General features: G+C 35.7%; 1 protein-coding gene across 1 annotated transcript; it reads left to right on the top strand.

Moving 5' to 3' along the window:
• Window positions 1-4,361: 4,361 nt before the first annotated feature.
• Window positions 4,362-5,769, top strand: LOC149630940 (uncharacterized). The gene is made up of 4 exons (XM_089851237.1): window positions 4,362-4,718; window positions 4,790-4,940; window positions 5,000-5,217; window positions 5,285-5,769. The coding sequence occupies exons 1-4, from the start codon at window positions 4,686-4,688 to the stop codon at window positions 5,636-5,638; spliced, it is 756 nt and encodes a 251-aa protein (XP_089707363.1). The 5' UTR covers window positions 4,362-4,685; the 3' UTR covers window positions 5,639-5,769.
• The last annotated feature ends 8,407 nt before the right edge of the window (window positions 5,770-14,176 follow it).

Below are 14,176 nucleotides of genomic sequence, written 5' to 3' on the forward strand. Positions count from 1 at the left end.
GTAGCAGACGAACTTGAGAAGAACAAATTTTTTTTTAAAGTTGTGCCACAGCTCACTCGATCACCCAAACACTGTCTCGAGAGGACAGTGCGCAAGAAGACTTAAAACGCAACACGATTCAATTAATACATCACTAGTTATGCTAAACTAATTGAATTTTTTATGTGTACGAATGGTAAGAAAACTCAGGTAAGCAATAGTTTTACTTATTCTAGTTTGGTATTGAATTTTATTGGCCAATGGCTTCTATCTACCATATTCGTAAGCTTGTGGCTGCAACATCCAAGGCTTGGGGATTTTGAGTAATAGATCGGGTACTTGACGTTGCGTGGTCCGTAATACGGTTTTTCTTTTAAAACTACTTTTTAAGCCTCAACTATTGCATTGGGAATCAAGTTTTAAAGTATATTCTATACTATAATTGAACTATTGCGGCTATTTCTTTCCAACGGATTGGCGACGGAAATAAACCTATGAAAATTCACACACGTCTAAAAACGACAATTACTTTTTTCCAATATTTGAAATTACTTATTTCGAAAATATTAACAAATGCACCATGTTAATATTTGGTAATATTTAAGAATAGACCAATAATCAAACTTGAAGTAAAGCAACCCGAGACGTAAACTAAACTGACATTTTTCAGTTCGAATAAATTTATGAATGCTTTTCTTTGAACATTCTTTTGGAAAATACAATATATATTATGAGAATTTTCACATTTTTAATATAAGTAGTTTATATTAAATCTTGTACACGCTAATTAACTGTGGGTTGCATTAACGAATGTTTTTATGAAAGATTACTAAATGACAATTAATCTGGCAATTTATTGGAAAAATAGTTAAATAGGAATATTTGTGTTACATTATTGATGAAGAAATTGTTATCTTCCCAATAATTTTGCGTCTGTTCCTAAATATCGGCTTTGGTCCCATTGAACCGAATTCCCATTCGACAGAAGGGGGTTTTTTTTGGGGTCCCATTCGATCGAAAGTAGCCAAAGGTGCGATTTTATTATAGTCCCATTGGACCGAAATTCTATTGAATTGGAAGAAGACATACCGTGTGGTTTTGCATTAAATATATTTTTAATTTCAAAACTTATTATTGTTAAAATAAATGTGAGTTGAAAATGTATTACTGCACTCCTCACCTCACCTACCCTAGCCTAACCTAACCTAACCTAACCTAACCAAACGTAACGTAACCTAACCTAACCTAACCCAACCCAACCTTGTTTGGAGGTAAAAAGATTATTTATATGAGTATTAAAACAATTTATTAGCAATAATAGAAATATTTTGGAAAAGATGTCAGATAATTAATTGGAGAATATTTTGGAAAAGGTGGCAGCTAATTAATAGGAGAATATTTTGGAAAAGGTGGCAGCTAATTAATAGGAAAATCTTTTGGAAAAGGTGGCAGCTAATTAATAGGAGAATATTTTAGAAAAGGTGGTAGCTAATTAAAAGGAGAATATTTTGGAAAATGTGGCAGCTAATTAGTAGGAGAATGTTTTGGAAAAGGTTGCAGCTAATTAATAGGAGAATGTTTTGGAAAAGGTGGTAGCTAATTAATAGGAGAATATTTTGAAAAAGGTGGGAGCTATTTAATAGGAAAATCTTTTGGAAAAGGTGGCAGCTAATTAATAAGAGAATGTTTTGGAAAAGGTGGTAGCTATTTAATGGGATAATATTTTGGAAAAGGTGGTAGCTAATTAAAAGGAGCATATTTTGGAAAAGGTGTCAACGTTTTATTGGAACCAAACCTAACCTAACCTAAGCTAACCTAACCTAACCCTAAGCTAACCTAACCTAACCTAACCTAACCTAACCTCACCTCACCTCACCTCACCTCACCTAACCTAACCTAACCTAAGCTAAGCTAACCTAACCTAACCTAACCCACCCGAAACCAAAATATTAAAATTTTAATTTACAATTTAAAGACATTGATGGAACTACCATTAAGACTGCACTTCATTTTAAGCACAATTTGTTTATTAATTCTATATATATCTTGCCTTGAAAGGAATGAAAGTGAGCGTTTTAATTAGTATCACGAAACATTTACTTTTAATATTGTTAACATACCTTTCGGAGATTCGAACCAACAACCTATCGCTTCGCAGTCCAACATCGTCTCCACCACACCACCGAATCGCTGACGGCTACAGTGTTTCAAGTTATATTCATGTATTTTTTAGGGGCATATTCGGACGATTGGGATTTCGGTCCATCGGGAATATAGCCATTGGGCTGGAAATCTAAAATCATTGCGGGATATTCGGTCGAATGGGATTTCGGTCCATTGGGAATTCGGTTGAAAGGAACGATACCAAATATCGCTGTTTGCATTTAGATCCTTCCCAGATAATTTTACGCCTTTTCATACTCGAATAATTTGATACCTTTTCCAAAAATAGTTATATTTTCTATTAGATCATTTTTCGTTAGTGCCGTAAGAAAAAAGAGAAGTAGACGGTTTCCGTTAGTGTTTTAATTGTACAGGTATATTTTTGGCGTGAATCCGTTCTATGTAGCACTGCTCTCTTTACATTTTTGAGAATTCCATTAATTAAATCAATGTAAATCCTACTCGTTAGGGTTGTGACTGCGCATAGCCACATATTTCTGTCTTATCTCAGTGTTTTTTAGATTATGTATTTTATAAATTTTTGCAGGTTACATGCACATAAGACGTTGGAGCAATATGACTTTTCCGCATAATAAAGAAATTTGTCAAGTTGAACTCATACTAGCCAAGAAGAATTTGATAAAATAAAAAAATTCCCAGATGAAGAGCGAAGCCTTTTCGTTTTAAAGAAAGATTTTTTGTACCTAGTATTGAACCATTGGTGTGAACAAATGACTGAACGCGCAGATGACCGTGCATTCAATCAGAAAGCTCAATTTGTAAATCCGAGGCTAGACGACGAACTGGTGTTTTCGTTGAACAAATGGCTAGAACAAAAAGACATAATTAATGTATTGGATCAGCACGGCCCGTTACTGCACATGATAATTTACAAAGAAGAAGACTTTTTAATATATGTATGCAGCTTTTTCCATGTTCTCGTTCGAGAATATGCTCAAGAAACTGGAATTTACCCGAATCCTTTGTGCTACAGGCAATTTATAGACAATAAAACTTTGAGCACAATCGCGCACAATTTTAAGGATAAACGTCAACAATATGAAACTACTTATGAGCATCAAGGAGATGATGTTGAAATTGATTGGCTATGTTTTGCTCATCAATGGATGTTGGAAGAGGAACACTTTGACGAAACCAAAAGTAAAATAGCAAAACTTCAAAGAGAGTTCATGGAAGTTGTAGATCCCTCTAAAGTAAAACTGATTGACATGACGAAGAACAAGAAAGACATTGCTGTATATTGCGGAGCATTTCAAAAATATCGTGAAAAGAAATTAGGCAACGACGAAGTCCAAAGTATAATACAATCTGCTCTGGATGGCAAGCTCACAGAGAACGTTCATAGTAGCCTTCCGCTTGAAATCAAACCCGAAGGTGGAGACTTATTTGTATTTTGCATTCCTAAAGAGTTACAGAAAAAATGCACCGATTCAGATCGCATTTATTGGAGGCATTTCGTTACAAGAAATAAACATCAAAAAATTATGCGCACATATTTTTATCTTAAAATTGATAAGACTTCTAAATTTGACAATAGATCTTCAAAAACAATCCATGCTGAAAAACAATCCAGACGAAAATAGAGTGGCATTTGTAGTCCAGTATGTCGGGGATGAGAACTTAGTTAAAAATCTAAAGCCAGTTTTGCGGGACTATAAACTACTGAAGATAAAAACCAATATTCAGGATGAACAAAATTTAACTGCAAAAGTCACTGAGTGTGATAATGACGCTGCAAACGACAATTGTAAACCTGCACGTGACAATAGTGAACCTGCAAAAATTACAAATGAAATAATCTCGCATTCTACCTTCACTAAACTAATAGCATCCGCTTTAGGACCTCTGAAACTGGTTATAGCCAAAGTTCTCTATTACAAGGGGCAGTTTATTGTTATATTTGGGCATTCCGAAGCCGTCAAACTAGTTAAATATTTTAGCAAAACTGGTTCCCATGGGAATTCCATATTGTTTTATGGAACAATGTGCAAATTCGACAAATTCATGATATCAGGAATATACACGGATAATTATGAAATTAATGGGCAACTAGGATTTCCGGTTATTTTTATGCTTCATAGCCACATTTGTGTTGAAACGGATAAGTTCTTCTTTCACGCGCTAAAATTTTAGAAATTCCAAAAAAATACTAATATTTTTTTGTCAAAGAGACGAACTCCATTTTAAGGTGCGTTCAGATTATCCAACTTTTGTCAGCTGACAAGGTCAGTCGTACAAGTCAGTACGACATGTCGGGTTGTGTGAATGCTAGCCCTGACTTGATTTTTGTCAGGTTCGAAGCCGATTTTTAATCGGGTTGGTAGCCGATCAGGGTCAGGCCGACAAAAATCGGGGGAGCGTTTATCCAATCAGGAGATAGAGACTTTGACGTCACTAAACACGTGCCTTAAGTGTTTTGTGGCGAAGAACGAGACTGCCATTTTTCTTAAGCCTTTGCTACATTGATCATAGTTTCAAGTTTTTAACGTTTTGAATTTTTGATTGATCGTTTGGCCTTCAATATGAGCTCAAATAAAGGAAGAACAAAACCTGCGGTAAGATAGAAAACTAATTGTATTTGGTTTAATGTATGTATGTACTATAAATAGTAATTATGAAATTGTAGAAATTTAACTGGAGCAGCATAGCTTCGCGGAAATTGATAGAATTTATCAAACCAAATGAATTTTTGTATAATACAAAGCACCCGAACTACAAAAAAACCGCTCAGAGAGAAAAGGTTTTCCAGGATGTGGCTGAAAATATTGGTTGTTCAGGTATTTATTGATTGGTACATCATGCGATTAAAGCTCAATTGTTATGTGTTTGTTTAAAGTGGCTGATGTTAAAACTCGCTGGGAAGGGCTCAGGACGTACTTTTCGCGTGAGCTCTCAAAGGTAACAGCGTCAAAAAAAAGCGGTTCTGGCACTGATGATGTGTATGAGCCCAAGTGGGAGTTCTTCAGTGATATGCTATTTTTGAAAACCTCACTTCAACCAAGAAAAGCTCGCTCAAGTTTAGAAACTGAGGAAACACAAGGAGCAATGGATACGGTATAAATATTCAGTTAAAATCAGAACATAAATACCAAAAACTCTCAAAGCTTATTTTTATTCTTAGGTTGAAAATGAACGCAATCCAATTGAAATATGCCAACAAACAATTAGTTTTTTCGATGATGAAATTATCGAGCCTCAGGATGGGGAAGGTGAAAAAGATTTGGATGATATCACTGAAGCTCGGGAAGACGTAAGACCGTCATCATCATTTTCGTCATCGACAAATGGGACTAGCATAGAAGCTTGTCCCTCCCACTCTGAATATGGGAAACTTCCACCAAAAAAAAGAGCAAAAAAAAGTGAAGCATCGGCAGTGACTGATGAATTTCTGGTGGAAGCTCTTGAGTGCTTAAAAAATCCGCCAAAACAAAAAAAGACACTAGCGACGAACATGATTTGTTTGGGGCCTTCATAGCATCACAGATGCGAGGTCTTAACACTAAAGTGGCTGATAAATTGCGGTGCAGCATTATGCAAATGATTTTTGAAAAAAAGCATGAAAACTTTGATGATTAAAATATTTTATTTGAACAATTAAAGAGATGAAAACACTGAAATTCGACAAATTTTTTACATTTTCCTTTCCTTTGATCTTTAAAATATAAATCGTCATAACTTTTTTTAACGTTTTTTTCTACTTACAATATTGACGTTAGTAATCACGAATTCTTTCCCATTGGAAATCAACTGCTCCTTCATTGCAAAAATACTGCATAAACTCTTCCTGAACTTTTTTCGCCTCTGCCGATGACCTACAGCCTTGGTGAGCAAGGGGCGTCAATCTTCTTATATCATTGTTTTTCTCATTGCCTTCTCCTAGGCCTACATCTTCATCCTCGTTAGTATCAATAGATTGTTGACGTAGAATATTGTGCAGAGTGCAGACCGCTAGAACAATAGTTTCCACATTTTTCGGCAGGGCTTGAATGGTTTTCAGTAAAATTCGAAATCTTTTTACAATTATTCCGAAGAAATTTTCAGAGACCCTTCTAGCTCTCGAAAGCCTAAAAAGCAAGTAATTAATTAATGCTTCAATTGTCCATAAAGTAATTAAACGAGCATAGGTTCCTGTATTTATTTCATACCTATAGTTGAAAACTCTTTTGTGGAATGTCAGCTCATTTTTTGAATATGGTCTCATTACATTAGGTTTCAAGGTAAAAGCTTCATCGGCCACTATAACATAAGGCACGGGAATTAATCTTCCAGGTAAGGGTTTAGGGTCTGGTAGCTTCTCCGAATCATTTTGTAAAGATTTTGAGAGTTTAGAGTTGGAAAAGGTGGAACTGTCATGACACCGTCCATTTGTTCCGACATCAACAAATATTGCCTACAATTAGAACATACATTAGAATTCAAATTACAACATTAATTTGAATTCTCGAACTTTTGAATTTGCATCTACCAGAGCCAAAAGAACAACACTGAACGTCCCTTTGTAATTGTAAAAAAAACGAGCCGGAGTTTGGAGGTGTAGTAATGTTTATGTGCTTTCCATCCATAGCACCGATACAATTATCAAACTGCCACTTGTTCTTGAATTTTTTGGCAATTTTTAACCAATCGTCTTTGGACTGAGGATACGCTAGGTGCCTGTTTAGAAAACGTTTAGAATGACAACATATTTAATTTTATAAATAAATTTACTTTGGTGCAAGTTGCTGAAATATTGCGTTGCATGTCTCGTAAACGATTTCGTGAATGGTGCTCACACCCATACGGAATTGATATCGTAAAGAATGCATGCTTTCCCCTAAAATAATAATAACAATTTTAATTATAAGAGTCTAGTAAAATTTCATAATGAATTAGTAACAAAATACCAACCTGTTGCCAAGAACCGTAGCGTGAGTGCCAATCGTTGTTCAGCAGGAATAGGTTCTCTAAACAGTGTTTCTTGTTTTTCAATATGAAATTTAACAGCTTTAAGAATATCGACAAAGGTATCTTCAGACATTCGAAGATAATTTCGATAATCATTCGCCTCTTCCTTCAGCTCCAAAATAAGAGAGTTGTACGCTCCTTTTTCATTTCGCTTCGCTATCCAGTTCTTAACCCACATCGACCTTTTCTTGGCTTGTTTCTTTTTTTTTCGTTCGATCTATTAAAGTCACTATTCCTATAAGGGCAATGTTTCTCTTTCTACAATAATCCTCCTCCACATCCATAATGTGTTTTAAAATCGTCAAAGTTCGAACCTAAAGAGAAGCTTAACAAGCTATTTTCGTATTTCCTTAAGCAGACGACAATAGCAGACGATAAGAATTTCGATTGGCAATTTTCAATATTTTAGCCATCTCGTGGCGAAGAAGAGAACTAAAAACCTTCTTAAAAGCGCACTGACTGGTCAGGTAGTGTGAATGATTGGACAGACCTGACTGGTCGGCCGGACAAGTCAAGCCGACTAGTCGGGGTTTTGTCAGCTGACAAAAGTTGGATAATCTGAACGCACCTTTTGTCTTTCAAAAACATTTAAATTAGAAAACGAAATTAAACGAAAATTTCAGTTAGATCAAGATTTTCAATCCGATCCATATGCGTCACATGATTTACTTAAAGAAGACGGCGTTATTCTATGCTGTGTACTCTACCAAAGAAGACGGCGTTATTCTATGCTGTGTACTCTACCAAAGAAGTGTTTTAAAGAACTTTGATGAACTTCACCGCTGCTAGAAAGTTCCGAGCATGAAACTGCAAATTCGAGATAACGATTTCTTTCCTCATGATAACATTGTCGAATTTGTTTGCTCATCCACCATACCAAAACATTTCGAAAATATAAACGCATTTAAAAATTTGAATACTAACGATAGAGCTGCGTTTTGTGTTCAAAACGAATTAGTTAGTTTTGATTCAACCAATGATTGCTATTTAGTTAAAGACCCTATAACATTTAGAGTTTCGTTGTTGAAACTAGACGAGAAATACTGCTCATGCGGGTATCCCTATCGATGCTACCATTTTAAATCGGCCATTCTGTTTTATGGCAAAAAAATTTATTCAACTCCTTTATCCTCTAATAAAAAACCAATTCATTACCAACTCGGAACGCTAATCACTAAAAGGAAGAAAAGGAACATAACTGAAGCAACTACTTTTCACGTGAAGAGGGCAAAATCTAAACGTGAACTGCTTTCAAATAGCAATATGTGAAACATCTTAGAAAAAAATTCTTCAAAGTCATCAAATTTCATCTTGGAAAGCAACTCGACAAAAATTGACTCCATTCTGAAACCTGTTATCGACAAACCGAAGGACCGTTCTCTGAGAAAAAACACCATTTGAAATTGAGTCTGACCAGGAATATATAGATTTCTTCTTCTTGGAATCTTTATGAGGCCATACACCCCATACTTATTACTGATTGATTGTAAAGGGTAGTGCTTAAAAATTTGTTTAACAGCCCGCGCCTCCCACCTTGCGTTTCATTGGCTGTTCACATGTATTGGAACAAAAAAATTAAGAAAACCACAGGAAAAAATGACACTTAATCAATCAAACAACAAAATAAATCCTCCTCTCACAACGAGCCAACGACTCTAAATAACTCACATCTTGCCATTAAAAACCAAAAAAAAAAAAAAATAATAAAAAAGTAGCTCAGACAAAAAAGTTAGATATTTACTTAAGGCGAATCTCAACTACAACTCCAAAAATTAAAATTTAAAAAATATCTATGCTATGTCAATACCACGTGATTTGTAAGTTCAAATGTATGATGCATGACGTCAGGGGTGACGATTTTTACAGAAAGACCCAGAAAATGGCCTGTTAAAGATTCCAAGTAGAAAAATCGATGTATTCCTGGTCTGACTCACAGGTGAAAAAAGACCTTTTTCAGGGTAATGAACAAGAATCGAACGAAAGAAGAATGCGTTTTGAGATAGAAAAGTTCCGGTGCAATCACATGTGCGAAAAATATTTTATGAGTGGGAACCCTTAGAAGTCGCTAGAAATGAACAAAAAGGTGTCTGATAAATTGATCGTGAAAGCCATGTAGTACAGTCATTTTAGCCCAAAAATAGAGGAAACCCGCAACAAATTTAAACAAAGCTGAAAATTTCAGATCTTATAGATTTTTGGGCGCTCTTTAACGTGGTGTGGTCTCCCACACTCTCCCATTGGAGGAATTTCCGCCATATTGGAAAATGGCGGACAAAATGGAGAAAACGTTTAATAACTCCGGTTCTATTTAACCGATTAACAGGTAATTAGGCTTCAATTGTAGATTACCTTCAAACACATAATTCATCTCTTCAGATATTTTGCCCTACAACTAACCGGAAGTTCACAATTTGACCCTGAAGATTAGCCTTATATAAAAATGAGGATTTAATGTTTTTATGGTTTCTATATTCACAATACATTTCCAAAATCGAGAAAAAGTTTAATAATTCTGGTTCTACTAACCCGATTAACAAGTTATTAGGCTTCAAATGTAGATTACTTTCAAACACATAATTCATCCTATAAGATAATTGGTCCTGCAGCTAACCGGAAGTTCACAATTTGACCCTGAAGATTAGCCTTATATAAAAAAATGGAGATTTAAAGTTTTTATGGTTTCTATTTTCAGAATACATTTCCAAAATTAAGCATATTGTACCTATTACTGACAAATTTTGTTTCTTTTCTGACCGGAGCTATGATGTATAGTACGGGAGAGGGTAAAACAGCCTTTGTACCATCATAAAACCTTATGTTTTAATATATACCATTGTTCGCCCACACTTGTCAATACGGCTAAAGTTGAATTCAAGCGTGTGAAACGAAGTTGACACAACCAAGTGTATACTTTAAATGAAGATTATAGATTTGAGCTTTTGAATTAGCTTCTCTTCCACCAACAAGTGCGGAAGCAAATCAGCATTCAAAAAGAGTTTGTCACCAAGTACAAACGTGGCTTGGAAGCAGCCTAAATGCTAGGGGTTGGAGACAGGTATAGGATCTGAACTCAAACCAATCGTTACCACTCTACAACCTGCTCCAGATGAGCACTTGCAGATGATCTCTCGTAAATGCAAGGAAGTCTGTGACTTGAAATGTGAATGTCGTAAAACTGGTCCAGTCTGTTCTTCAATTTGCAGACACTGCAAGGGAGTATCTTGTTCAAATGAACATAGAGATTTTGAGGCTCAAACTCAAGAAGAGGACTATGATTAATCTTAAGCTTAACCAATATTGATAAATATACTAATATAAGTTGGTAAACCAAAATAAACCTCTCCGATTCGAGACGCAATTAATAGGTTATTCTAAAATAATTAAGAAAATATAATTGATATTATTTACTTTAGTCGTCAGTAGTTTAACGTAATTCTACTGACGTCGTTTTAAAAAACTTAATCCCTAAAATAATTTTAAACATAGATATTGTTGACGTTTGAATTCTAGCGTAAGCCTCTTTAACAATTTTTGGAAGTTTCGGGTATATATGGCGATTGATTCGCAATAAATGATAAGAAATCCGCAATTGCATGAACCTTTGGTTGAAGCACTGGTTGAAGCCCTGCAATTGGGAGGCTAGACGTTTCTCGTAAAACTAGCCGAACGCCACGCACTTCTTGATTCTAACGTTGGGAGTAGAAGCCAAAAATTACTAACTGCGAACTGGGTGACCGACACACACACCCAGACAGACACCCCCCCCACACACACGTCCAGTATAATACCTCTCCGTGATGTCATCGTCACTTAAAGAGGTAAAAATATAATGGGAGTAATATATTTTAGGTTTAAAACCCTCTTTGCATTTATTTCGCTTGAAAGCGTTTCGAAATACTCAAAATTAGATTTGCCTTACCTTCCGGGCTGGATTATGGACTTCCGGTTAGTTGTAGGACAAATTATCTTATAGGATGAATTATGTGTTTGAAAGTAATCTACAATTGAAGCCTAATAACTTGTTAATCGGGTTAGTAGAACCAGAATTATTAAACTTTTTCTCGATTTTGGAAACGTATTCTGAATATAGAAACCATAAAAACATTAAATCCCCATTTTTTATATGAGGCTAATCTTCAGGGTCAAATTGTGAACTTCCGGTTAGTTGTAGGGCAAAATATCTTAAGAGATGAATTATGTGTTCGAAGGTATTCTACAATTGAAGCCTAATAACGTGTTAATCGGTTCAGTAGAACCGGAGTTATTAAACGTTTTCTCCATTTTGTCCGCCATTTTCCAATATGGCGGAACTTCCTCCAATGGGAGAGTGTGGGGGACCACACCATGTTAAAGAGCGCCCAAAAATCTATAAGATCTGAAATTTTCAGCTTTGTTTCAATTTGTTGCGGGTTAAAACCTATTTTTCCTGTACTAATGGGCACGTTATTGGATTTGTATGATACCGATAAGGCTTATATCCTTCTGACAACCTACTATTATCAAATATGGTTTACTTTTTTTGTGGAAATGAAAAACACCGTTAAGGAATTTCTAGAAGTTCATGGAAGGTTCCATTGTAACAAAAAATCCATCGTTGTTTTAATACCGAGGACGCCCGGCGCACATGATCATTGGATGCTGGGAATAATAAGAAGAAATTCGTTGTAAATTTATGATTCATTGCCAGGAGGAACCGACTCTCTTATTATGCAGAGACACTTTGAAGTAATGACTGAAATTGGCGGTTTCCATTTTGATGATTCGGATTTCAATCGATCATTAGGTTCAAAAAAACTCCCTAAACAACCCGCGGGAAATGACTGTGGCCTTTTTGTTCTATATTACCTTTTCAACATATTTAAAAAAATAGTTATCATAAGGAATACTTGACTGTCACAACTATTTTTCATTTATATTATTACCGTTTTATCAATATTGGTTTTGGAAAATAAAAAATAAAATATGACTGTAATAGCCTAATTTATGGAAAGGTTCTTTCTTTACGAGAAAATTCTAAGAGGACAAGCAGTTTTATTCATTTTATTCGATTTTCAGAGCCTAGTGTTACATAGTTTCAATTTAAAAACAGTTCTTCGTGCTGAAACAATTTGTTGACTTTTTAAACTTCACTTGACACATGTTTTTCTTCACATGTCGAACAAAAATAATAATTTATGTTAGTGCATGTTTTGTTGTTGTCGCAAGCGTCGTGATACCATTTTCTGCAATTAAGTTCAATACACATTCTGAAGTGTGTGTTTTTTCCAAGACCCGTGCAGGTGGTTTCGTCACATAAGGTTTTTTCTGGTGCCATGTATCTTTTGAGCCAAGTACTTGTTTGTCTTTCAGTTGCAGCATAATCACACTAAAGCTGCACTAATTGCAAAGCGGTACATTCTTTTTTCGCTAAGGAAAATCGCTGTTCATTTACGACATATTTTGACCTGCCTAGTTTCTTTTTGGGATCAAGTTTCAAAGAATGGACATATAACGCCCATTTTCTGCCTTCAAGGCTTGTTTCGGGTGTTTGACTTGGACGGCTTGTTAAAAGTTCGTGTAAAAAGTATAAAGTGTAAACTCCACAATCGTTTGATCCATGTCCTTGAGAAGGACAGTCGCTGCTAACTTCAAAGACCCATTCTTCTAATGCTATACGTACTTCAGCAGCGTGACAAGCGAGAATCGCAAAACTCATGAGTGTTTTAAAATGTCTTTGAAGTCCTATAGGATTTCTATGTAATCCATCAAGAACGCATATTTTTCTCTTTTCGAAATTAATTAGCCCTAAGAGCCAGTGATTTCCAGAAGATTCCGAAACTTCCGGAACTAAAATAGCTAAGATATCTTTATTAAGGGCTTCGTTTTTATCTAGGAATTCGAATACATCTTGAAAGGAGCGTTTGATTGCTTTGATATCTGTGATACGTCCATGCATAGCCCCATGTAGCTTCATGAAAAATCCACTGTGTATAATTAGCATTTCACTTTTTTCCATACATGCATTGCCGGGTTTAAAAGATCTCGTTTCTCTTGACCTTTCGAAGTTGTCGTTGTTAACGTGTTTAAGAGCTTCTTTGAACTCCAAATTCATCTTTATGTTGTTTTTAAAATGTTGGTGCTCATATGGTTTTTGCCCTTCCACCAAAAAGGTCCTCAAGATCGAACTTGCTTGAGGGACATTTGAAACGATGGATTTTTCTAATTTTGGCATTTGCGTTTTTTTGTCTGCTGAAGGAGACTCATTGTTTTGACATGATTCAGATTCTTGAAGCAATTTTTCAGCCCGAACTGGAGTCGACGTCAAAATTTGGTTTGTTTCAAACCTCTCGAGTAAACTATTATCTTCGATTATTTCCAGGTTTACATTTTCGTTTATTCCTAGATGATTCGTATTTTTAAATGTATCACTCGATGATGGAAAAATAGTTTCGACGTTCGGCGCTAAAAGATCAGGAAGCACAACGTCATCTAATTTAATATTGGTATTAGTGACAGTCGAAACGTCTAATTCTGATCTCATATTCATCGGGGTCAAAAAAGGTTCGAGAAGATCGAACTCATTTTCTAAGTCGTTATCACTGGATACGTCTACTGTTGATTCACTCATCACCAGAGAAAGGATAGATTCTTCACCGACGTATATAACGACATCTGATATTTTTTCGTCGACGACTTCTTTCTGTTTCCGACTATAGATTGAGGTTGGAGCTGCTGTGAAGGAATAGTCGTAGTCTCCCGTTCTAGGTTTTTTTCGTCCACTTGGAATTTTGGTTTTTAGTAATTTGGTCGAGGATATGGCATCTGCTGGTTTTTCGGGGTACAATTTTCTAACAAGATGGAGATGGAAACACCATTTACTTCCGCAGGTGCAGGTGCTCTTTTGCGCGTCCACAGCGAAACAAGGTTCATCAAAAGGACCTTTGACAACAAAGCACTTATTTCTTGCTTCGTAACTGATGCGTTGATTCTCTATCGACAGAGCTGCTAAAGAATCAAAAACCAAGTTTACAGACTACGTGTTTTGAGATTGTTGACCGTTTCGTCTGCAGCTCCGAGATTATATCTCTGT

The sequence above is a fragment of the Phalangium opilio genome, unplaced genomic scaffold, assembly GCF_054372755.1.
Source record: "Phalangium opilio isolate 3A_F unplaced genomic scaffold, DU_Popi_V2 ptg000101l_1, whole genome shotgun sequence".
Taxonomy (NCBI): domain Eukaryota; kingdom Metazoa; phylum Arthropoda; class Arachnida; order Opiliones; family Phalangiidae; genus Phalangium; species Phalangium opilio.

What these genes read in the sequence shown, in the direction of transcription:
- LOC149630940 (XM_089851237.1), top strand. Translation starts at nt 4,686, where the DNA reads ATGAGCTCAAATAAAGGAAGAACAAAACCTGCG. An exon ending in AAGGAAGAACAAAACCTGCG is followed by an intron (nt 4,719 to 4,789) that starts GTAAGATAGAAA and finishes ATGAAATTGTAG; the next exon opens with AAATTTAACTGGAGCAGCAT. An exon ending in TGAAAATATTGGTTGTTCAG is followed by an intron (nt 4,941 to 4,999) that starts GTATTTATTGAT and finishes GTTTGTTTAAAG; the next exon opens with TGGCTGATGTTAAAACTCGC.